Raw genomic sequence first — 25634 nt, 5'->3', positions numbered from 1 at the left:
AGTAAAATGTGGCTCCAGACCCGCGGTGAGTCCCGTCATCGCGTAATGATCGTGATAGTAGAACATCTGAAATCGGATTAACTTATTTGTATTCAATGAGACACACAACCAATCACGAATTTGCCTTCAGTTTATTGCGCTTTATTTTGGTACAACTATCGGCGAAATCCATTGGGCAAAACTGTTGACTTGATGTATAGCCGTAAAGTCGGAAGTGGTATTTATTAATTGGTGTTTCATTATTCCTCATTCTTGGCGATAGATATCGTTTCAAAACATATATCATATGTAATACCGTTGCATAAATTTGGAAATTATTCCTCAACAGGGGCACTTGAACCAGATTGCAAATGTAAAAATGCTTTTATTTCGAAGTTGACAAGCCGGAAATTGGTTCTTCTGCACGGCAGCCAGGCAGCATGCGCTTACTGAGTAAACAATAAAACAGCTTAATTCATTCACGACGGAAGCCAAAGAATTCGATGAGAGATGACTTTCTTCCTCTTTAGCGCTTCTTGCTGGATCTTAAATGATTATGTAGAAATATAGTCCAATTTGGCACGTGAGCGACTAATGGCGAACAGGCTAAGGATGCTCGGTGGGGAACCCTTTGAGAGGACGCCAATTTGGCATGTAAAGAAAAGGGGACGCATTTAACTACCACTACGCTATGGAAAATGACGAATGTAAATCCGGGGACGTCACTGGTTCGTTCGAAAAAGTCGTGCTAAGATTGGCAGAACAAGCCCTGTCATGAATAAAGGCGACTACCAGCAAATCGACCCGAGGAGACCCGGGACTGTCACGCCCACCTCGTCGGGTCACTGTCACCAACCCCAACCCCAGAACCAGAACCACGAGGAGGACTGCAGCAGCGACTCCCCGAGAAGACCCAGAAGGAGGTGGGAGGTCTTACCTGGGAAGAACCGCTTCTTCTGCGATGGACGTCTCATCACGGCCGGTCAGAGTGGTATGCTGCCCTTAACGTTGGGCCTCATCCTTTTCACCAGTGGATTATTCTTCATATTCGAGTGAGTTCATGTCAACCTGATGTTTTTGTATTGCATATCTTTTATGGCACACAGCAAACAAGGTTGTTTCTCTTGTGTTCTTAGCTGTCCTTTCCTGGTCAAACACCTGACAAGCTCCATACCCGTGGTCGGAGGACTCCTCTTTGCATTTGTGGTGGTCACGCTGCTTCAGACCACCTTTTCAGACCCCGGCATCCTGCCTCGAGCGACGATGGACGAGGCTATTGACATTGAGAAGCAGATCGGTATGCCGATACTGAGAATGGATCCATCCAAACATCCATATGTCTGTTTTATGCGCATGCATACCAGAAAGAGCAGTGCAATGTGCATCAAATTGGAAAAAAAATGGCTAAAAGGTTAATTATTTTTTGCAGACAACACCGGGAGTGCCAGCTACCGACCCCCGCCGCGCACCAAGGAGGTGCTCATTAACCAGCAGGTGGTCAAGCTCAAGTACTGCTTCACCTGCAAGATGTTCCGGCCTCCGCGCACCTCCCACTGCGGCTTGTGCGACAACTGCGTGGGTGAGCTTTTGCTCTCTCTATCGGAGCTCTGCGGCATTATTTCGCCTCAAGATTGAAATCTTGATATTTTTGGGGGGACAATCGTTTTTTTTTCCTTTTAAAAAAAAAAAAGCATGTTACAGAAACTTAAACTTTTGTTTGTCCTTCAGAGCGATTCGACCATCACTGCCCCTGGGTGGGAAACTGCGTGGGCAAGCGCAACTACCGTTTCTTCTACGCCTTCATCGTGTCTCTGTCTTTTCTGACGGCGTTCATCTTTGGCTGTGTGGCCACACATCTGACGATGAGTAAGCAAAATAAAGTATGATAGCCATGACACCGACCGGAATTGGAAGCAGCGATGGTATCGTTTCCTTTCAGGAGCACAGGATGGGAAAAGCCTGGTCAATGCCCTCCAAGAGAGTCCTTGCAGATATCCTTTATCTTTTGGAATCAACTTTTTTAGTCATCACCTTCACGTCACCTGCATTTGGTCTCCTTGATTCGACTTTGCACCGCTGTGGAGCTGATCATTTGTTTCTTCTCGGTCTGGTGCATCTTGGGCCTCTCTGGTTTCCATACGTACCTCGTCGCGTCCGACCTCACCACGAATGAAGACGTGAGTAACATTGGCGTGTCGTTGTGGCGTTGGATTTGAGAAGATCTATCCAGTCATTTTTTTTAAACCTTAAAAAGTTACGTATCATCCCTCACTTTTCCCGAATGACGCTTTTTCACCTTCCTGAAAACTGCTGTGTGTGTGTGGCTTTGGCATTTTGGGTGAATTCACGAAACATGAGAATTTTAATTAGGGTTTCATTCGGCTAAAATGACTTGAAAATAAAGAATGTCCATAGGATGGTTGAATTTGAATACAAGTGCAAATCAAAGTGAATTATTTTCTATTTGCAGATGAAAGGTACTTGGTCAGGGAAGAGTGGCTCAGAAGATGTCTCCAACCCTTACAGTCACAGAAACATCTTCATCAATTGTTGCGCTGTACTTTGCGGACCCATGCCACCTAGGTAAGACTAATTTCATACGGGAACAGGCCTGCTTACATTTTTTTTAATTATTACTTTTATGCTACCGCAGTTTGATCAACAGACGAGGCTTCCTCTCCGCAGACGAGCCCGCTCAGGCCGGCGCGGACATCGAACAGCCCGCCGCGGCCGCTTCGAGTCAGTTAAACGTGGTAAGGCGGGTTTACGAACAAGGGAAGCCTTTTTGTGGTTTTTGGCGGCTTTCCTTGACACGCTGGAATGAGATCCAGAGTACATGATTTAGTGTGACTATGGGTGTGCCGTATGCAAAACACGGAGAAAAGGAATCATTGTTGGCCTTTCTCAAGCGCATATTTATTCTTTGGCGGCACTTTGCAAACAGGCTTCACGGTAGGTAATGCAATTAAAGCATTAATTCGTTTTTGTTCTCACTGGTTGTTTATTTCCACACTCAATGCAGGCACTCAAAAAACCTAACTGGTTGTATACAAGCTGCAAATTTTTTTTTTTTTGATGATTGTGGTGTGTTCACAGCCCAAACACGAATCTAAAGGTCTGCCGGATTCCACCGTTCACACACCGCTGCTGTCCACCCCGTGTCCTCAGGGTAAGTCAAAGTTGGCCAAAGGCCCGGCAACGAATCTCGACCCCACGTCGGGGGTCTCGTCAAACTGCGAAACGCACCGGAGTGCCGGCCCACCGCCTAGCGAGACCCCCCACGCGCGCCCCGCCAAGACGAAAGCTAAGAAAACAAAAAAGCGCATGGCCAAACCTGCCTCAGATGTCCACGCTGCACGCCACGGACAAAGGGCGGAGCCTTGAAGCTTTTGGCTCCTTTTTCCCCTTTCCACCTCAGTGACACTTAAACATTTTCAGGGAAAGTTGAATTATCTGCAAATGCAATTGTGGAACAACTCAATTTGTTTTTGAAAGGCCATGAGGCCATGTGTACACTGTCCAGCGTTGATGCAGGCACAGTTACCAATTTATTTTTATTTTTTTTTGCAAATTGTATTTGTTATTGTGGGATCCCCATTTTTATGAGTAATTATCCCTTTTTATTGGTGAAATGATGCACTAAAAACTTGGGTCCATGTGTTGATTCTTTTTTCATATCTGTGCGGGTGATTGAGACTAGATAAAGGTTTGATTTGTGCCAATAAGTATCTTCTTTTATTCTCAAATTGAGCTTGCATGTGTTAGTACAGTGTAGATGTGCATTGGAGTCGTTTCCTCTCAATGAAGACAGTTTTCTCTCCTTTTTGACAATTTGCACTCAGCCGCCAAGCACCACAATGGTTGACAACTCATATGTGGAGGAATATGTCGTTTTTATCCACATTGTAACCTGCAAGGCAATAGTCATAAAGATGCAAAAAAACATTACCCATATGGAATGCATTTCTAAGGAGAAGCATGTAGTGCTGTATTTGTATGAAAATTTGAAGAATATTAAACTATAATTCTTTGGGGATGGATTTTTTTTAATGCTGCTGTTGTTACAATTCAGTCTTTGGCCACTAGATGGAACTGAAAGCTTTCAAAACAATCGGAGGAAAAACGTGAACGTAACTAGGAAGAGCAATTGCCTAAGTCAGGGGTGCTCATTACGTGCTCATAAAAAAATAGACGTCAGCCTATCATTATCCGTCATGTGATTGATACAGGCCACTCCGGCAGATGACACCTGATTTTTTTTGTGACACATACGTCACCACGCATGCGCAAACTACGGTGCTAAGTGCTAACAAGCTAGCGAGTTGGTTACCTCCAATTTTAAGCCCTCGTTTTATATTCTCCTGAACTCGAGGGGGGTATAAACATGAATGGGGGTGCTGGACCACGTTAGAAGACAAAAACATATCACTTTAATACGGAATGGGAGGAGGAGTTTTTTTTTTTTCTCGATGACATTTTCGAAGTGCGTTTGCCGCCTCTGCCAGTCTACCATCTACCATCGCAATACCAAAGAAGGGAAATGTGAAGCGGGATTTTCGGACTGTTCATGGAAAATGATACCGACTTTCCGCCGAAAAGCGAGCTGAGGAAGAGAAAGGTGAAGGAATTAAAAAGCCAGTTGTCAGGACAGCAGTCATTTTTAAGACAATTTACTTGAAAATCGAAAGCCACCACCGAGATTGGCTACATCTACATACATTGTACAAAAAAATCTCTCTTTCTCTCTAAATTTTATATATAAATATATATATATATATATATATATAAATTTGCATTTTCATAGTAGGTAGATCATTTTGCCTTGGTCATTTTATAAGTAGCTCGCATGCTGAAAAAGTGTGAGCACCCCTGGCCTAAGCTAAGACTGGCTTTCGAAGGATTTGCCACGGTTTAGTATCGCCATACTCAAATGTGTACATTCTTTTATCCTGTGCGGAAAAAAAGACTGATATCAATGCCTTTATTGAGTCACTGATAACTGACAATGTGAATCTTCATTTAGTTGAATATTGCCCCCTGGTGGCCAAACTGGGCACTGGAGGAGGAGAAGCCCTTGTTTAATGTTCAGAGATTTCCTCTTATACATGTTAAGTGTACCTTTCTATACCGTACTTCTGGTCATGGATTGTAACATACTCACCAGCTAAAGTACTCATGAAACCAATTATAGTATTGATTATAAGAAAAATGCTACCAGCTGTTCGCACAGGCTCAGATTTTTTTTTCGGTATAAATAAACTCACTTGCTGACCCCGTGTAGGAGTTGGGGGCAACTTGGAGATGGTGCTTGTATACATGTCGTACTCACTTGGTAACATGGATGTAAACTGTTTTGTGTGTGTGTGAGAGAGAGAGAGTGTGTGGCTATGATGAGATTTTTTATGATTATTCTCTAGAAATACACCAGGATGTAGGAAGGAGCAAATAATAGTCCATGAGGCATTGAGATAGAGGCGCAAACTCACTCCGTGTGTGTGTGCATGTGTGTGTGTGTGTGTGTGAGTGTGGGGGCGGCAGTGATGATGATTCAAGTCAGATTTCTCACAGGAACAGACACTTCACTGGAGGCAGAGGCACATCGCAGTTGGCCAGTGCAAAGGAATATTTGAACTTTTTTTTAATTTAATTTTTTTAAATTCAGTAGCCACAAATTGAGTAGGAAAAAAATAAAAGCGGGCATTTCATAATTTTTTTTTATTTCAGTTTTTTGAGAGGAGATACGACATGTCCCGAGTCGCCAGCCTGTCCAAACTGCGGCAGGAGAGGATGAGGGAGATCAATTTGAGGGTGAGTTACCACCACAGGCACACTATGCTTTGAAAAAAAAAAAAGTCAACCTTATTAGATAAGAACATCAACTGTATGAATTTTTCTCTCTGTGTGTTACTTCCCCTTCTTCTTGGGTGCCACTGCAGTTTCCTGATTGTGACACACGCTTGCAGGCCTGCACCCATCGTGTCTATGTAGTCATACTGCGCCGAGTAATGCCGCTTGGGTCTGTGGGTGTAGGTGTGTGTGTTTGCTTGTACACTGTGTGACCGCTCTTGCTGAGTAGTCGTTGCCATAGAAATGGCCGCGCGTGTATGTGGTATTGCCGCTCTGTGTGAAAATCTCCAGGGCCTCTAAAAGGTTGCAAAAATGCGTCGGTGCAGGTGTGAGGGATTTGGATTGTGATGGGGAAATTGTTTAAAAAATATATATATATTTTTTTGCATTGTTCTCCATTCTGCAGCACCTTAGCTCGACTTAAGGATGCTAATGTCGCTTATCAGTACGCCGACACATGCACACAAAAAAAAAGGCCCATTGTTGTAAAATCTGCTTCACAGACCAATCGACGGCGTCTTCCTAAAATGTCGCCATTTCAACCTACAAGAACTCCACTTGGAACTTTAGAAACATACAAAACTATGTCACGGTTGGCGAAACCAGCTGCTCAAGCACAGCATGTGAATGCAAATTGCAGTTGTGTGCAGAAGCAATCGCCAATGTATGCGCAGTACTGAAGTACAGAACACATTTTTTTGGGGGGGGGGGCTAAGAAAACATCGTTACATAGTTAACATTGCAGATAAATGAGGGTGAATCCACGAAACCATATATTGTATTTGAAATGAATACACCAGAAGTGACCAGACGTGCATTTATTTTTGTAACTGTCACTTTAAAGCGTTTTGTTTGGCTGAAAATGTGCTTGCAGGCTGCTCACTGTGACTTCTGCTTTTACAGTGTGACTATCATAAGATCGAAACACCCTCCATCCACCCCCCCTCCCTAATCTGAGTTGAGGAAACACTAATAGAAACAGATGCATAATTGTAAAAAACCTCCTGGAGAATAAAGAGACGATTAACCAATCTTAAACCTGTGCAGACTAGTTGAAATAATGTTTTTGTCATGATGCAATTCTGTTGACCCCCCCACTGCCCCCTTTATCTTCCCAGAATAAAGAGCGAGAGCGCATGAGGGAGCGAGAGAAGGCGGCCCGCGAGAGGGAGGCCCGCTTCAACAACGGCCACCTTTTCACCTCCCTCACAGTGTCGGGAACCACGCTCTGCTCGGCCTGCAATAAGAGCATCACGGCCAAGGAGGCGCTCTGCTGTCCCAGTAAGTCACGGCCTTTGCAAAATGGTGGCCGACGCCATCTAGTGGTGCACCAAGTCACTGCCCATGTTCAGCTCAGTTGTATTTCACTTTAAGTTCAATACATTTGAGTTTCATCTTGAATAAGTTTGCTTATAAACATTTATTTAGCTGCAATTTTCATTTCACTTTTATGTGCATACAATTGGATCATTATTCAATTTCATTTTTCTTTTAATTTTGATATATTTAAGGTCTGTCCTATTTTCGAATTTGCTTAATTTTATTGTGTCTTACAATAATATTTCAAATATTATTTGGGAATATAAAATAATTAAAATATATACATTTAATTTCATTAAATTTTATATTATATAATATATTAATATATGAGTAAAATAATCATATATTTCAGTCAAGAAGGAAGCTAAGCTTGATTTGCATTATTTTCCCCGCAGCATGCAACGCGACCATCCACAACCGTTGCAGAGACACTTTGCCAAACTGCGCCAAAGTCAAACAGCGGGTGAGACGCCATCTTTGGATATTTCATCTTGAAACTTCTCAATGCGTGGTTTTCTTTGACCATTATAATTCTGATTTTTGCTTTTGCCGTCCACAGCAGCAGAAGACCGCCCTAATGCGCAATAACTCATCTCTGCAGAATGTCACGCTGCGCACAAGAAGTGAGAAACTTTTTATCATGTGTAAAAATCCTGATTTATGAATTGTTATTATTTTTAAAAAGTATTTTATGGCTCATTCTCAATGTATAGATCCAGTCATGCGTGAGCGTCCCACATCAGCCATCTACCCTTCCGAGAGCCTCCGGCATTCCCTGCTCGGATCTCGGCGAGGGCGTTCTGGCCTCACGCTGTCTAAAAGTGTTTCCACGAACAACATTGCAGGGTGAGTAATTTATTGAAGATTTTGTTCTGTGTTTCTTGCTCAAACTGAATAGTAAAATGTGCCGAATTGAAGATCACAAAGTGAAGTAAAAGATCAGAAATGAATTATCCAATTGTCTGCCACAGGAACCTGAATGAAGACTCTCCTCTGGGGCTGCGCCGGATCCTGTCCCAGTCCACGGACTCCCTCAGCTTCAGGAACCGGGCCATGTCGGTGGAGTCCCTCAATGATGACGGTACACATTGTCAACTCTGAGGACCACCACTGGGTGATACCTTGGCCTTTATAAGTTGATGTTCTCGTTCAAGGGGACTACTACTACTCTTCCATCCTGGAGGAGATGGAGCTGGAGGGCGAGGACTTCAAGGCGGACTCGTGGAGCATGGCCGTGGACACGGATTACCTGCATGCGCATAGCAAAAATGTCATTAAGAGGCAGGATGTCATTTACGGTGAATGGAACTCACCCAGTTTATCTGCAGTTGAGTCAAGAAACAACAAAGCAAGCATATCTTTTTGATCTCGCCACCCAGAGTTGATCCAGACTGAGGTGCATCACATGCGCACGCTGCGCATCATGGAGCGGGTGTTCCGGCAGGGCATGTTGGAGGAGCTGCAGCTGGACCCAAGCACCATGCACGCCTTGTTCCCCTGCCTGGACCAGCTCATCGGCATCCACTCGCACTTCCTGGTGCAGCTGCTGCTGCGCCGCAACGCCAGCATGCAGCCCGAGTCCGACTGCAACTTCACCATACACCGTTTGGGCGACATACTGCTGGAGCAGGTGAGCACCGTACACTTTTACAGAAATAAGAAATATTTTCACATTTTGCATTTTTTTGTGTACCCAGTTCTCCGGTCAAAGTGCGGATGACATGCAGAAGACCTACGCAGAGTTCTGCAGTCGCCACATGAAAGCGGTCAAGTTGTACAAGTCGCTGCTGGCCCGAGACAAGAGGTTTCAGTGCTTCATTCGGGTGAGAGGCAAAAAAGGACAAAAGAAAAAGATCATGGAATTGGATCGAACGGCTTTGCCTCCGTATGTGTGCAGCGTGTGAGTCGAGGACCATGGCTGCGTTGCCATGGCATCCAGGAATGCATCTTGTTGGTGACTCAGCGCATATCCAAGTATCCCGTCCTCATTCAGCGCATTCTGCAAAACACCCTTGGTGAATTGCCACACTTTGATGACGCGATTGGCACCGCATGACAGCCGCGATTCGATTGGATTACATTTATTTTGTCTCACAGAAGATGAGGAGGAAGCGTCCTCCATAGCCCAAGCTCTGTCCATGGTCAGAGATCTTCTCAATTCAATAGATCAACAGGTATTGACATATTTAAAAAAAAAAAAAAAAAAAAAGACTCACGAGACGTGAGACATGATTGATTTCGTGTCCTGTATGCCAGATGGAGGAGCTGGAGAAGACGCAGCGAATGCAGGAGATCCAGGCCAAGCTGGACCAGCGGGCCGAGACGCGGGTGAGGGACGGCGGACTATTCAGGCCCGCCGAGCTGCTCCGCCGCAGACTCGTCTATGAGGGAACATTGATGTGGAAAACCCCAGGATCCCGACTCAAAGGTGCAAAAAATCCGTCCATTTTGGATGCCTAGCTTTTTTTCTCTTTGCTGGTTCTCACTGGGTATCCAAAAATACAACACAATTTAATTCATCTGTTGTAACCCTATTCCACGTCTGTCTTCAAATGCTGACTAGTTGTTTTTCATTCTAGCTTTATGACACCGGGCTTAGCTTTTCCTCGCCGCTACAATTTCTACGGTGACACTACAGCTTTAAAAACAAGACACTTGCACTTCCCTGGCACTCTCTCATTATCTTGATCTAAAATTACACACATACATTTGGATACAAGTCTTCTCACCACTCTAATAGCGCCGTCAAAATGAAGCGCCTTCCCTTAGAACCCGATGCGAGTGAGCTTTGAGGGGATCATTCGTACCCTCTCCAACCATCGTGGTACTGGCCTGTTGTTGTTGTTGTGGCCTTTTGCTTTCTTGGGAGGCAATCGAGGGAGGTGCTGCAGAGTCATTAGATCTAAATGTCGAAGTTGTTGCCATGTCAAAGCACTTTTTGTTCCCTCTGCGTGAATAATGCCAAGTCTCTTAAACCCAAAATGTCCTCACACTTCATTTTTAACAGTACGGGTATTTTTTAAGCAATATTTTCACATTATTTGTCACTCACTAAATGTAGAACTTGGTTTGATCTGTGTGACAGTAGAACTTGATACAGGATTTTCCGAGGATTTGATCAAGCGGGAGGATGTAGACAGCAGAGGGGTCTTGAAGACGAGAGCGCTGAGAACAGAGCCCTGCGGATCACCAGATTTGACTGAAGAGGGCTGGGAGAGGGAGGTTGACAAAGTGTGGTTGGCCAGAGAGCCTTGATTTAGGATTAATGGATTTAAAAAAAAAAATGTAGCAGAGAGGGAGAAGAAAAATGTTTTCAGGGCGATTCTGTCTGGAACTACCTAGTTGGCCCATTTCCCCTTTGTACCCTTTTTATGGTAGCATCACAAAAAATGCAAAAAAAACAACAAATTATTTTCTTTTTTGTGTAGATGTGCAGGTCTTACTGATGACGGACATCCTGGTTTTTCTTCAGGAAAAAGACCAGAGGTACATCTTTCCATGCTTGGTAAGCTACAAAAACATATTTAAGATGTAAGGATGTATCACGAATGCATGCCGATAAAACTTGTCCGTCTACAGGACAAGCCTCCCGTGCTGTCCCTGCAGAACCTCATCGTGAGAGACATTGCCAACCAGGAGCGAGGCATGTTCCTGATCAACGACTGCTCACCGCCGGAGATGTACGAGGTGCACGCCGCCTCCAGGGAGGACAAGAACGCGTGGATACGGCAAATTCAGCGCACCGTCAGCAAGTTAGGGGATAGACCAAATTCAGACCAGCATAAATAATAATGTTTGTTTATTCATATCTGCTTGTTGTTTGTGTTCAGGTGTCCATCACGGGAAGAGTTCCCACTCATAGAGACGGAGCACAAGGCCCATCTTAGGAGACTCAAAGGTCTGCTTAACGCAAAATTAACCAGCACGTTGGTTGATTGGTTGGTTGATTTGTTGTGCGTGCTCGCAGCGGACCTTCAGCAGAAGGATCGGGAGATGCTGGAGCTCCTGCAGGAGAGGGTGACCCTGTTCTGCGAGCTGGCCCAGGTGACCAGTTGCCAGGATGATTTGGAGCCTCCCGTCACGCGCTACCTGTTCAGGGCGGACACCCCACAAGCACCGCGGGCCGAGAAGTTCCTGCTTGATGCCACGGTCGAGGGTAACACGCACACAAAAAAAAAACCGTCATCACAGTGATGGTGCTGGTTTGATTAGCGATGTTTCTTTTTAGTGGACCAACTGAGTGAACTCCTGCTGGGCTCCAGCGTGGACGTCCCTCTTTTGTGCCATCATACCCACATGGACATGACAGACGGCAGTAATTATTATTATTTTTTTTAATTTCTTAAACAATTTTTTAAATAATTTCTTTGAATTTATTCTTTATATGCAATGTTATTTTTTTCGCCTTGCAGGTGATCAGGATCTTCTCATCAATGGAGTGAATGAGTTGCCAGCAGCAAAGGTGAGCTTCGGTTTAATACACACTCACTCCCACCACAATATTAAATACTCGCTAAATATGATTTGTTGTTTTTGTGTTGGACAGGAAGTCTGTCAGAGGCTGATGAATCTCAGCGTTTACCTCCATGCATTACAGGTGAGTTGCGTATACCGCCAACCACATCCACATTTTGACCCGAAATGCGTGTGGCGCCTGCAGGCTGCTGTCATCAAGCAAGACTCCATCCTGGAGCTGCTGCTGCAGCAGGATGACGCCGCATCGCCAGCGTCGGCGGGTTCCTGGCGGCAGAACCGCGAGTCCGCCACCGGCGCCACCATCGGCGAGCTGGCTCTGCTGCAGAGGCAGCACAGCCTGCTGCAAGAAGAGCTTCTGAGGTTGCGCGACGCCGAGACTCGCTTCAAGGACAGCGAGAAGGCCCGGGCCAAGCTGGAGAAGCAAGTTCGACACATGAAGGGCTGCGGCGATGCGGCGTCCTCGCACAAGTCCGCTCAAGTAAGAGGACAGGGGGTTGCGTTAAAGTTTTAAGATTTCTGTTTTAAAATGATGTCAGTCTTAGGTCAAGTAAAAAAAAAATCCGTTTGGAAAATAATTTGTTTTTTTTTAATTAAAACTTAATATAATTCTCATGAATTTTGCCTAATAAAATTATAAAATATAAAAAATAATGTACAGGTATTTTGATAATACAATATTTCATTGTCGTTTTATAATTGTGTTGGTTCTATTTAATTGAATTATTATTGACCAATTATTCAATAAAATAATTTGCAGCCTGCAAGGGAAGGCTTGAGTGCAAGTTCCCAGTGGGACAACGAGGCACACCAAACAAACATTCCTCAGGGAGGCAGCGACGAGGAAGTCAACATGACATCTGACGATGATGAGGAAGAAGAAGAGGCATCTGAAAGCTCCAGAGGTTAGACAGAAGAAAAAAAAACGTTTGTCGTATTTTATTAAAATAAATTCAACTTGCTCCTGATGCCTGTTAATTTGTCACTAAGCCCGCTTTTTTCCCCCACCACAGACTTCCAAGAAATTCCTGAGGAGATCTGATCTTCCGTCAACAAGCTAAGTGACCCTCACACACTCCAATCGAAAAGCCATTATGCTGCAACGTGTGCGTATCTACCGTATGTCTTGAATGAATTACTTAATTTATTGAGCCGCTTTGCTTTCCTACTTAAAGGCTTGTGTGTGTGCGTGTTTTCGTGTTTGCGTGTGTCGTTTGCATGCGTTTACTTCCAGAACAAAAGGCAGGAAAAAAACATTCTTAAAAATCACACTATTACACTAATGTGCTTCTGTTCAACAATAATTGTGATTTTTTTTTTAAATTTTTTATTTGATTTACGTAATACCTACAGGGTAATTTCAAAGTATTTAGTCGAGTGGTACCTCAATTTACAAGTGACCCACTTACAAGTTTTTAAGCCAATGCTCACTTGTCTTAATGCTAACATCCAATGCAAAATGTCTCAGAGGGGGCTAATCATGTGTTATAACCCTTTAATATTTGAATGTAGACAGTTGATATCAAAATGCTCACAGGCATATATTCTTTATCATCTGTGCAAAACAACTACTATTACCGCAGTGTACTGAATAGTTGTGAGCAAAATACTGCACCCTAGTGGCCAAGGCGTGCACATGAGAAGGAGCCATACAATGAATGCATGAAATCATGATGCACAAGCGTAATTAATATTCTATTTAATTATGTCATCACAGTGTGTTTTATAACATAAAATAAATGGTAAAAGTTGAGATTTAATCAAGGCACCATCAGGAAGCAAAGAAGTAATTTAGATACAAATACTTGTACATATATCTGATTTATTATGTTGTATTTAAAAAGGGAATCCCATCAGAAGTGTTCGCTTGCGTTACGCGAATTTGTTATTCAGTGCAATAGACTCCAGGTTTTCCTCCAGTTCTGACTGAGAATGCGCTGGGATTGTACTTTTCCGCTCTGCTGTCACACTTTTCTATCATGCACATTTATTACGAGGTTGCCAGGTGATGTTTCTGGATACAAAATGATTATTATTACATTCTGTATTTGTATACTCTATAACCTGAAAGCAATGCTTACTTTTTGTCACATGGATTGTAAACTCAGAAGAATAACAATAAAATAACCTGCGTCAAAATATTAGGAACCGCTGTCAGTAGGGCGCAGTGTGCAATGATGAATCCATTGTCATATTAATACTGAATGTATTGTTTCCTCATCAATAAACTTTTCATACCACCAAAGATGTCAAGGTTCATGCCACCAAGAAAGAAGCACAGAGACCCTTCTGCAGAGTCCCTCATCCTAATCCCGCAGACAATGTCAGCCAAAAGATGTTTATTAATAACCCACCGAGGCCCACCGAGGGGAATAACTGACATAGTCATAGCCCCTCAACAACCTCTTATTGCCCTCCCCACCTCCGTCAGTCCATATATACGCTTGTCGTTGCCACTGACTGTACCCCCTCTCCCAGGAGGCCCCCAATTATAGTCTGCGGCAGGCCAGGTGATGGACTACAGTTACAAGGCAGGAATTTCCAGCCAGCGTCTCTTCTGTGCGTGCCGTCCGGCGCAGACACACACGCCTCAGTCACAATACACTTTAACGACATGCTTTATTGCGTATCATTTCTATTCAAACACGAGTATTAAGTGTCTATTATTCACGACAAACAGGAAGTGAAGTCACTTTAGGGCACTGAACACACACAGACATGCAGTCACACACTTTCTCACACATGTGGACACACACACATACACGAGTCAAGTTTGTAGGTTGGTGTCGGACATGTTGTTGACGTCGGGGCTGCGGCATTACAGTATGTGCGCAGTGCAAACTCACTGAGTGTCACACCAGATTAGAACAGACTTGTGCTCACTTGACAGCGCCAACAGCTGTGAGTCAACATGCTAAACTAGTAGCATTACTCAGGATTAAGGACATACACTCACAGTAACCTTTTCTTATTTCAACAAGAAGGCGACTCACATGGCGGGTTGGGATGAAAAATGCACAATATGAGTGTGGGCAAGGTTCGGATCTTGGATATGCTGACATATTTAAAACAAAAATGTTTTTCACCCAAAGGTGCATTTTTTTAATGAAAAAGTCAGTGATTTAACTTTTTATTTAATTTAAAACAAGCCTAATTGGATAAAACGATTCATTCACTGCCAAAGACGGCTATGGACGTCAAATATAAAATAACATATTGCACATGCGTGCGTGCGACAACATACTTGAAATTAAATTTTAAAAAATAGTTCAATCATATTTTTAAATTACTTTTATAATAACTGCAAAAAGCTAGAATCATGTGAGCAAATTAAAAAAAAAAATTAAGGGAAAGGAGAAGAGCAGGATGCTGCAAGTTAGGGTGTGTCCAAACAGAGGGTGCGTCTACAGGGATGATCCCAGAGTGGGGGCGTCCCCCTCTTCGGCCCCCCGTATAAAAGTCCACCCTCCATCTTGGTCAGAGTTTGGTGTCTCTTCCCCATCGCCAGGCTTGGGCATCCGTCATCCCGTCCTTCCTTTTCATCTCGTAGTCCTCTCTGCTCAAGAAAAAAAAAAAACAGACTTAGGCAAAATGGAGGCCATCAAGAAGAAGATGCTGATGCTCAAGCTGGACAAGGAGAACGCTCTGGACCAGGCTGAGCAGGCGGAAGCTGACAAGAAAGCGGCGGAGGACAGAAGCAAACAGGTGGGACACTTATTGGCCGCTCCTGAAATGTTTCTTAAAATCGACAAAAATGACAAACCTGTGGTTTTCTCCCCCCTCCCCCCCAGCACGAGGACGAGCTCCTGCAGATGCAGAAGAAGCTGAAGGGGACAGAGGACGAGCTGGACAAATACTCCGAGGCACTCAAGGATGCTCAGGAGAAACTGGAGGTGGCCGACAAGAAAGCTGCCGATGTGAGTTGACGCTGACACGCTCACAATTTGTTGTTTTTCACCCAATGAAATTGAGCCAACCTTTTCTCATATGGTCATATCGCCTGATAAAAGCTGCCAGTGTAAATCAAGCCGCGCTGTGCATTCCATTCTCCTCATGCTCTGGATGAAGACCCCCCCCCCCAACACGCACACACACGCGCACACACACAGCTGTTGAGGGGATTCAGGGCCCCTGCTTGGGGCATGATGTCAGCCGCTAAACCTCGACTTGTAGCTTAACAATGGCCCCACTCCTTTTTAGGCGCACGCTTGTGTGAGCGCTACCTGATAGCGTTGAATGCTAAATGAGCCGACAGTATGCATCCAAATGCAGTGGCGATCCAAATTGTACACGCTCAAAAGCATACTAGAACAGCTGCGCTTTATTTGGGAGTCCTCAAAGCCACTTTAAATGACGGCTGGTGTGTGTTGACTCCCGTTTCATATCAGTTTGAACGAAAGTCGCATTGCTGGTTTTAATAGGGTGTGCGCACTTTTGCAACCACTTCTCAGTTTTTACTTGAGTTATACAGATTCATTTTTATTAACAGAAACACTTGGCATCCTAACATTGTGTTTTTTAAATAGACCCAATAAAGTAGAATTATATACAAGATATAAAATAGGTATTTTGGGAATTTTATTCCTGGAAAAATCTAGAAATTAATTGAGATGCATTAAAGATATTTTACATAATTCATATAAAGTTGTCCTGTTACCACAACCGAACAAAGTTAGTGCCGCTTCATCGCAGCATTTTGTGTGACTCAGACTGTACAATTTGCGTGCGTGTGCGTGTGCGTAGGCCGAGGCGGAGGTGGCCTCCCTGAACAGGCGCATCCAGCTGGTGGAGGAAGAATTGGACCGAGCTCAGGAGAGGCTGGCCACCGCTCTGCAGAAGCTGGAGGAAGCCGAGAAGGCGGCCGACGAGAGCGAAAGGTAATCGTCGGGAAGTGGGGAAGAAAATGACGATGAAGTCTAACGCAGTCGATTTATAACACTGACAAAACAAAAGAGACTTAAGCATCCATCCATCCATCCATCCATTTTCTGTACCGCTTCTCCTCACAAGGGTCGCGGGGGGTGCTGGAGACTATCCCAGCTAACTGAAATGAACATCCATGTTACGCCACAACTCAACAGTATTTGACAGATGACGTGCTATTCCTAAACACAATCGACCATTTAAAGCTGAAAAACACCAAGCTTCCACCAGATGGCGACAAAGTAACACTTTTATTCCTTGTGCGCGAAGAGGCATGAAGGTGATCGAGAACAGGGCCCTGAAGGATGAGGAGAAGATGGAGCTTCAGGAGATCCAGTTGAAGGAGGCCAAGCATATCGCCGAGGACTCAGACCGCAAGTACGAGGAGGTGAGTCGGACTTCCTGCGTCGTGTCCCGAACCTTCCTGTGAGGAGGCGAGGCATTAACTTTGGGAATGTCGCGTGTGTGGTGCAGGTGGCCCGTAAACTGGTGATCGTGGAAGGCGAGCTGGAGCGTACGGAGGAGAGAGCGGAGCTGGCTGAGGCGTGAGTGTCTCGTCACACATCTTCGAAATGAAAACGATATCACGTTGAATATTTGACGTACAATTCTTACAACGAACTTGTCCGTTGTCTTTTTGTTTTCGTTGAACAAAATCGCACGTGCCAGGAAATGTGCCGAGCTGGAGGAGGAACTGAAGAACGTCACCAACAACCTGAAGTCTCTGGAGGCTCAGGCGGAGAAGGTAAAGCAACGCGACCTCACAACGTCAACGTTTCACACCAACAAAGCAAAATAATGACACATTCACACGCTCATCGGAGTGAATTTGTCCGCACAGTATTCCCAGAAGGAGGACAAATACGAGGAGGAGATCAAGATCCTGACAGATAAACTGAAAGAGGTGGGAAAGACTTTATTTTCTGCACTTAAAATGGCTTCAAGAGATGGATATGATGATGTTGATGTGAATTGTTTTATGTTGATTAGGCTGAGACCAGAGCAGAGTTTGCTGAGAGGTCTGTGGCCAAGCTGGAGAAGACGATCGATGATCTCGAAGGTAAGGGAAAAAAAATAAATAAATAATAATACATGGAAAGTTATGCAATAATAACACATTTTTTATTTTATACATTGTTTCGAGCGCAGTGTATGCTTTTATTTCTTCAACGTACAAAGCAACTGCATGCAGTCAGTTTAGAATAAGCATTAAAATATATGCTATATAAAATATCATTTTGAAGGCATTTTACCTTTGTAAATTATTTAATGTATTAATTTTGCCAATCCCTAAATATTTTTCAAAATATTATTTATTGAGTTTAACATTTTTATGTACCCCAAAAAAAAAAGCTAATAAGAAAATTATTTATTTCGTAGTCTTGACAAAAAATAAATAAATTTAAAAAAAGGACTTCACAATGTGGGCAGTTTTACTTCATTTTATTGACACTTGGATGAAATTTTAAACTTTTGCAAAAAACTTCATAATGCATTTAGACAATTAAAGCTTTGGTCGTCCCCATCTGCAGTGGAGTAAAATCATCCCACATTGTTTGTATCGTGTTCCCTTTTCTCAGACGAGCTGTACGCGCAGAAGCTCAAGTACAAAGCCATCAGCGAGGAACTGGACCACGCGCTCAATGACATGACATCCATGTAAGACACACACGTGACATTTTCACATTTTGAACTATACGTTTGGGGACAATTGGAGACATTTTTTTTTTTTTACTTCTTTTGTGTTTTCTAGCTAAACACCCAGGAAGCCCTACACCCCTCCAAATGTGCCCCTCCTCTTCCTCTTCCTCTTCCACGAAATGTTGTTTCTTGCACTTTCACACCTCTTTGCAAAATCCCACCAAACAGTGTTGTTTCGGTCCCGGTCAAACCTTTTCTTTGTCATTCTTTGTAACAATATTAAAATCAAGAGGAAGGTCTTTTCATGCGTGTACTCGTATTTAAAAGTCGAAATATATTCGGGAATAAATAAAACAGCTCCAAGGGGACCTTCGATGATCTAGACCAATGGTTCTCAAACTGTGTGCCACCTTAAAAAAAAAAACTAGCTTAGTAGGCAGTGTTGATCAAAAACAAGACAGGACTTTAGTCCTTAAAAGTATATTTAATATTATTTTGAGCTATTGTGCCTATGCAGAATTTGAACAAGAAAATTTACAAGAAAAAAATGCATTATTGTACAGAAAAGTTAAATACAATTGAACTCTACGCGATATAGGCAGGGAATATTTTGCATCAGGTACTTTGAGAATCACTGATCTAGACCGCATTAAAATATTGTAAAAAGTCCAAAAAGTGGAACACTTGTGTAGTCCAACCCCAAATATATCTTTGTATTGATGATGATAACCATAGAACAGGAAATGCAATGCGTTTCCATTTCGGACAGGGGGTGAGCGAGTCGCTCAGTACAATATGAGCAACACTGTTAACTAAATCCTTTTTTGGCCGTAATACATTTAGACAAAAAAAAAAAAAGAAAACACTGGAAAATAAACGTGATTTGATGAGTGATAAGTGCTCCACAAAATGGCTGTCGTGATGGCGTCCATGCTACTACGATAACAGGTGAGTTGAGGTAGGAATGTTTTTGGAATGGAAATTCAGCATTGAGCTTTTTGTTGGGCATAACATGCATGAAAAATGAAGGGAAGATTTTCCTTCTGCCGTTTTTTTTCCATTAGCGGGGGAAGTAATCATTTGGTCACGTATTTGCATGCATACTCGTAGATGGACCTCAAGGATATGGAATCGGCGCTCAAACAGCTTCCGATATACTCAACATTACTCGATATTATGCTACATCCACAGTGAGAATGCTGCAGATTGCCGAGTAAAAACAGTCCGTCCTTCGTTTCGCCGCTGGGTGCTGGCCCGCCTGTCAACTATGAACTGCTACTCAGACGTCTTCGTAGCAACGATGCAGGTTTGCTGTCCGTGTCCTCCGCGTCACTTTCACATTGTCTCTGTAGGGTATTTGAGAAAAGAAAAAAAAACGAGAGAGAGAGAGAAAACAATGACTGTTAGCACAGCTCAGTACGACCGTCCCTGCTTCTTTTTCTTGCGATGCTTGCCTTCCAGTCGAGCTCGGTTCTGCCCCGCATGTTGTGTAGCACAACGTGGTACTACACTGAAGGCGAGCAACTCTAAATTGGGTTGAAAAGTAGATAGAAATTCTGGATAGAAATTTTGGACGGTGGATGTTCATAGGGAGTGTTAAAAATGTGCAATGTAGTCGGGGGATTATTTTTTTTTTTAAACGCTCTTTACCAGATGCAGTGAGCTTTTTTCCGGGTGTACCTAATTAAGTGACTGCTCAGTGTACTGATCTTTACCTCGGGTGCCTCTGAGCTGCCTTTACACAACAGTTTTAAGCGGACCAGGCGGTTGCAGATCCAAACCATGTTGTAGGACATCTGGAGGTATCAAAAAATACTCTGATATATGAAATGCAACAAACGAGAGCGCAACAAAAATAGATACTCTCTGTACCTTCCACTTCCTTCTGGCGTTGAACTTCTTGAAGTTCTTCATGTTGATGGACGATCGATTCCTGTTGGCTTTCTGTTGACGCGTCAGGGGCTGCAACAGAACAGACGAGTCAGCACAAAAAAAAACAGACAGAAGACGCATACAACATGGAATGCGCTGACCTTGATCCATGGGTGAAGAAGAGACTCCTCGGCCGTCAGTCTCTCACTGCAAAATACACATTTTATTTGTGTAAAAAAAAAAAAAAAAATGGAAAGGTGCAACACAGAAAAAACAATTTAGAAATAAATATATTTAATGACTTTTTTTTACATTATATAATCCAATATTGTCTTTGTGGGGACAGTGTATTTAAATAAAAGTATAAAGTATGAATATATAATATATCACTACTTTTATATAAAACTTGATAAAAATGTACATTATCGCATAATGGAAAAACAATTTTAAAATAGAAATTAAATACATTTTATATAGTAAAATACTTTCTCTGAAAAAATAAAATAAATATAAATATTTTACACATAATAATAATAATAATTAATAAATAAATAATAAATTTGTTGCAACAAGAGGGTGTCGCACACGAGCCCTACCTGGGATTCCTGACGAGGAGTTTCTGGATGAAATCTTTGGCTGTGGAACTGGTGGTGCTGAAGAACTGCGTGTCAAACTCGTAGTCCATGGCCAAGACGTTCCTCAGTGTGTCTTCGTCTGAGTTGCCCTGGAAGGGCGACATGCCGCTCAAGCTGTGGACACGAGGCGAGAAAAAGACTGTAAAACGGCTCAACCCATCTGTCAAACGCTTTCAACTTACAGTATGTACGTGATGACGCCGATGCTCCTGAAGGGAAAAGAAAGAATACGAGAAAAGTGTCAAGGCGAGGAATAGTACTTGGAAAAAAAAAAATAGCAACGTGCAGGACACACAATGTGCAAGGACAGGATGTGCGCGGCATAATCACCACATATCGGCCGCTGTGCCCAGGGGTTCGCTATTGATCACCTCTGGGGCTGCACACAAGACGGCAAAAAAAAAAAAATGTTTGTATATCGGTTCTTGATATTTTGATTTGATTGTAATTAAATTGAGTGCGGCTGACCAATGTACTGAGGGGTGCCGCTGGTGCTCTTGTACTCCTCCCCGGGGAAAAATTGGTGCGCGAGGCCAAAGTCAATGAGTTTGATGTTGGGATGCGGCGATTCTTTGTCCGACAGCATAATGTTTTCGGGCTGCATGGAGACCGAATCAGCTCAATGTACGGTGATACACGCAGCTTGTTGTCCGAACGCATCCCGAACGTGCTACCTTGAGGTCAAAGTGGCCGATGTTCTTGCTGTGCATGAAGCTCAGGCCAGCCAGAATCTGCTTCATGAACTCGATGGCCTCGTCCTCTGTCAGCACCTCCTTCTCTGCGATGAAGTCAAAGAGTTCGCCGCCGCTCACGCTAGGATTCGTCCGGAAAAGGGTGAGTGACACAGACAGTACCTGGAACATTTCTTATAGTACAGAGAACAAGTCCCCACCGGTTCTCGTATACACTTCAAAACATGTGGTCCACTCACATCTCCAGGATGAGCACCACCTCCGAGCGACTCTCGAAGACGTCTTTAAGAGCCACGATGTTGGGGTGCTGCAGGGCCTGGATGACCTCCACTTCTTGCTCCACGCGGCTCCGTTCCAGGCCCAGAAGGCTGCACGAGGTCTTGCGGAGCTTCACGAACTTTCCCGCCCAGTACGTTCCGGTGGCCAGCTCGCGGACCCGGCGGACTTCACCGAAATGGCCGCTGTGTGGGAGGAGAAAAGTTACAGAGAACGCCAAGCTTGAGGTAGAGAAAAATAATTAAGGAATGCCACAAGGCTACATTAATGGCCCCCTTGTGTTTACCTTTAGTATCATTTTAAAATTGAATCAATGTCCGCATCCCTACCTCCCCAGTACTTCCATAATCTCATATAAATCCTCCACGTTCTCAGGCTTGAACACAGCCATGTCGATTCACTTCACACGGGTTCTTTCGTCTTCTTTGTCCGTGGATGGTTAATTTATATGAAACCACAAATGGCGCATGATCATCCACCACGTCTGCACCTGAACAAAGACCAGCATTCAGTTTGACAAAGTTCCACACAATAAACAGCATTGGTAATTGAAAAAATATTTTTAATGCTAAAATATCATTATTATTGTTACCCATGAGGGTTGACATTTATTGTTTTGGAAAATATTAAAAAAAGGAAAATGAGGGTTGTTTCTTTATTTAAATTATTACATACTTATTTACTTACAGTCCAGAATCAAATCAAAAGAGAGAATTCACTCTGAAATTCTGATTAATCTGATAACAAATGCGATTTTGCACCGCGTACATCTGAGGTGCAGGTATTACTTTTGTCCACTTGGGGTCGCTGTTCTCGTGTTCTACTGTAGTAACCCTGATTTAATGTGTTACGGCCAAAAAAGGGGGCGGGGGCTGTGGGACCTGGCCTGGTGAGTGACGCGGGCGTCAAGAATGAGAGTTTTGACTGTCTTTTAACTGGCAAACTCGTTAACTAGTATGGCTCTTGAGTGATTTGGGTGAGTTATCAACATCGACAGCTCGCGTATAAAAAAAAAAAAAAAAGTAATTTGATCAATAGTTGCAGCATACGTTTTGTTGTCGCCTCTCCCTTGACGTCGCAGTCGCAGCACAACCCTCCTTAAAGTACGAGCACATCAGTTATGCTCCACTTCCACTTTCTGTCCAACTTCCCTGGTTGCGGCATGCAGCAGTTAAACCATCCAAGCTGTGCTGTATTAGGCCAGTATGTATTTGCACAGCACCCAAAAAAAAAGAGACAGGATGTTTATTTAACTCGGAATGACGGCAGAGAGCCAGTATGAGTGTTGTTTTTTTTTTTTTTCTCAATGACCATGACTATCTCATGAGCTTCACTTCTAGCTGATAATATTGTGTTAACCATGAACTTCCAAAGCATTTACTTTCAAACCTTGCTCATGTTTCTTTTTGTATCTGGCGTGTTGCGTTGAAATCCAGTAAATTGAGGAGTGGCCGGGCCCCAGGGAATGACACGCATACGCTGCAGTCATTTGAAAGCATGCCACGCATTCATTTCCTCTGATACGTTCGTCACTGAATTGCTTTTGTTTTATGGCGTCAACTTTTTTTTTTTCCCGGACAAGTGACGATGCATTCCACTAAAGTGGGAAATTTTCTGAACCGCGACATGCTGTTAAATTGTAATTCCAGTTTAGCAACTTGGATTACAACAATCAATGAATTGATTGTTTAGAATTTTCTTGATTGTGTGCGTTGTCGATAAATTGTCTATTGAAACCGCTAAGCTAAAAAGAACAATATAGTGTTACAAAAAAAATTTTTTTAATCATTTTGCAAGTGCTTTTTAAAGACATTCCAGGAGGAGAATGTCTTTCGGACTGTTCTGAACTCCTGTTTTCACACTCAGCGTCGCATTGAGCAGAATAATGCCGCCCACTTGACCATAGCGGGCAGCGTTGGCATGTGGCACCCCCGCTCGGAACTTGTCAAACTATAATGAGCAAGCTGTCATTTTCACTGTCCTTCCAAATCATCACGAGCGCAGTGTTAAATCGTATTTGTTGTCGTTTTGCGTTGATAACATGATAATTAGTCATAAGCACGAAAAGCCAGAAATTTTATCAGCCTGTGTATCCTCGTGAAAAATATTTATTTTACAAGTTTGGAACACAACCTCAACAAGACTCATCTAGTAGCGACCCTAACAAAGTTTGACACCCACGTCACCCACTGACATGAAATTTGGCGGACATTTCTCTCATTTAGGGATGCACAAAATCATGTCCAAATGGAAGCAAGTATACAAGACCGATGGGTAATGCTGAATTATGAACATTTATTTATTTATTTTTGCCATGTCTGTCACGACAGGACACACATAGAGCTTCGAAGTCCAATGACTGAGATTCAACAGGAAGGCTTTTTTGGTTCAGTTTGGGGGGATTTGCAATGAAAAGGAGAATGTGAGGGCCAGTTTATCTCCACCTGTAGTTAGAATCTTAGCCACATTTTATTCATCATTCAACACAAACCTTTTCAGTTAGCTTTGTTTAGTTTTAACTGACAATAAATGTGAGGGCAAAATATATTTCAGGGGAGACTGTGAACAGGCAGCCATTGTGACATTTAGGCAATATAATGTAACACTGGCACTCTTTGTGTTCTTAGACAGAAAAACGCGCGTTCAAAAGTGAAAAAACAAAAAAACAAAAACAAATATTTGTGTGTAGTGTCTCAACATGACTACCGCGTGCATGTCAACCTGTTGTGACATGTCGAGGAAATGGGCGCTATGCAAAATAAGAGCACTTGACTTGACATAATAACAACACTACGGATAACGCAAAGACAATATATGTATAAAGTGGTGAAAAATTGGAAAGAGCACCGAATTCTGTTCTGCGGCGTTAGGGCGCTTACTCACCCGGCAGGAGGTGCGTTGCTCTCGACTGCTCGCTCGCAGAGCGTCAACAGTCAATCTCACGACCGTGCACGACGCAGGCTGGGAATGCGGAAACGACTCGCACGTCTCTGACGTCATAGCCGAATTACCGCCAGAGCAGACGCGACTTTTCGGATTCCGAATGGAACTGATTGCGCAATCAGACCCATTCTCGTTCCTAATGACGACGTGCAGTGAAATGTTGAGGCCGCCGTGCAGACGTTTTCTTCCGATTTCGCTGGAAGGATTTCACCGAAGAACGCGTTATTTGTTTTTGGTCAAGCGCTCATGAACGAAGGGCGCGCGCTTTCACAATAAAACCGGAAAAAGAGTTGTTAAAGCATTAAATCCTCACTGTAAAAAAAAAAGAAAAGGAAACGTCACTAAAATGACAAGATAATTTATTCAAATGTTTTTTTAGGCTAAATTACATTTAGTAAATCTATTAGGGACCATGTGACTGTCAATGCTTTTGATAAAGTGAAAAAAATCATAAAATTGCCCAATATAAGGGGAAAAAATATTTAAACTTTTATAAGCTGTTCTGCATCATATACCAGATATAAGGTACATAATCTAATTCATTAATAGTTATGAACTGGCAGTGTTTGACATGTTTCTACAATGCCAAACAGACTAAGATTCCGGGTTTTAAAAATGATAAGAACCGGCAATATCAGAAAAGTTTTAAACAGATTTTATGGTTAAAAACACCATCGTAGCACAGCTTCCTTAAAGCTGTCAGTGTCCAAACAAACTCTGTAATAAAACCCTGACAATAAGTAAATGGGTGGGACTCAACACAAAACACCAATCCAGTTCGAAGGAGCATAAGATAATGTATAAAATGAAGAAACCGTTTTTTGTGGATTTAGAGGTCAAAAACACACTTGTAGTTTAGATGAATGTGTTATAGCTGCCGTCTCATTTATTTCATAGTTTTAATGTGGTTCAAAAATACACTGAATAAAGACATTATTTTGTGTTTAAAATGTAAAGTAAGGTATAATTTTCAGGTATTTTGGTTTAAAATCGTAGTAAAGGGGGGAACTTTTTTTTTGTTCCACATGTTGTT

General features: G+C 43.0%; 4 protein-coding genes across 8 annotated transcripts; 3 read left to right on the top strand and 1 right to left on the bottom strand.

Annotated features, from left to right (window-relative positions):
- The first annotated feature begins 49 nt into the window (after positions 1-49).
- LOC148321630 (palmitoyltransferase ZDHHC18-B-like) lies at positions 50-3954 on the top strand. Its single transcript, XM_088318468.1, has 9 exons — positions 50-1031; positions 1116-1276; positions 1409-1558; positions 1708-1845; positions 1919-1963; positions 2047-2156; positions 2450-2562; positions 2633-2732; positions 3076-3954. Exons 1-9 carry the CDS (start codon positions 754-756, stop codon positions 3361-3363), a joined length of 1383 nt encoding a protein of 460 aa, XP_088174594.1. The 5' UTR covers positions 50-753; the 3' UTR covers positions 3364-3954.
- Positions 3955-4264: 310 nt separating this feature from the next.
- On the top strand, positions 4265-13864 carry arhgef2a (Rho/Rac guanine nucleotide exchange factor 2a). Its single transcript, XM_088318467.1, has 23 exons — positions 4265-4597; positions 5704-5787; positions 6945-7107; positions 7542-7609; positions 7706-7769; positions 7860-7992; positions 8118-8227; positions 8301-8444; positions 8526-8776; positions 8844-8969; positions 9044-9161; positions 9244-9320; positions 9403-9574; positions 10575-10651; positions 10726-10898; positions 10977-11044; positions 11114-11302; positions 11375-11461; positions 11559-11608; positions 11693-11743; positions 11807-12100; positions 12380-12524; positions 12633-13864. The coding sequence occupies exons 1-23, from the start codon at positions 4547-4549 to the stop codon at positions 12659-12661; spliced, it is 2724 nt and encodes a 907-aa protein (XP_088174593.1). The 5' UTR covers positions 4265-4546; the 3' UTR covers positions 12662-13864.
- Positions 13865-14745: 881 nt separating this feature from the next.
- On the top strand, positions 14746-18482 carry tpm3 (tropomyosin 3). Of its 2 annotated transcripts, XM_088318469.1 has the most exons (10): positions 14746-15324; positions 15411-15536; positions 16363-16496; positions 16813-16930; positions 17017-17087; positions 17212-17287; positions 17384-17446; positions 17533-17602; positions 18123-18201; positions 18296-18482. In XM_088318469.1, the coding sequence occupies exons 1-10, from the start codon at positions 14986-14988 to the stop codon at positions 18297-18299; spliced, it is 1080 nt and encodes a 359-aa protein (XP_088174595.1). In that variant the 5' UTR covers positions 14746-14985; the 3' UTR covers positions 18300-18482. The 2 variants fall into 2 exon arrangements, with proteins under 2 accessions (XP_088174595.1, XP_088174596.1); XM_088318470.1 differs by lacking the exon at positions 18296-18482 and having other exon boundaries at positions 18123-18205.
- Positions 17967-24836, bottom strand: LOC148321627 (death-associated protein kinase 2). 4 transcript variants are annotated; one of them, XR_015846832.1, is made up of 13 exons: positions 24542-24836; positions 21988-22148; positions 21622-21843; positions 21365-21503; positions 21159-21288; positions 21021-21069; positions 20873-20899; positions 20652-20804; positions 20217-20262; positions 20056-20145; positions 19899-19979; positions 19638-19709; positions 17967-19529 (listed from the first exon to the last, which is right to left on the bottom strand). XR_015846832.1 is itself a non-coding variant. In XM_088318473.1 (12 exons), exons 2-12 carry the CDS (start codon positions 22047-22049, stop codon positions 19689-19691), a joined length of 1020 nt encoding a protein of 339 aa, XP_088174599.1. In that variant the 5' UTR covers positions 22050-22148; positions 24542-24836; the 3' UTR covers positions 17967-19688. The 4 variants fall into 4 exon arrangements, 3 of the variants coding, with proteins under 3 accessions (XP_088174599.1, XP_088174597.1, XP_088174598.1); XM_088318473.1 differs by having other exon boundaries at positions 17967-19709; XM_088318471.1 differs by lacking the exon at positions 19638-19709.
- Positions 24837-25634: the final 798 nt, after the last annotated feature.

Source organism: Idiotropiscis lumnitzeri, chromosome 16, assembly GCF_059441095.1.
Source record: "Idiotropiscis lumnitzeri isolate Australia: NSW breed Sydney's pygmy pipehorse chromosome 16, RoL_Ilum_1.0, whole genome shotgun sequence".
Lineage (NCBI taxonomy): Eukaryota > Metazoa > Chordata > Actinopteri > Syngnathiformes > Syngnathidae > Idiotropiscis > Idiotropiscis lumnitzeri.
Note: the sequence above shows the minus strand (reverse complement) of the source record. Positions and strands in the feature narration are given on the sequence as shown.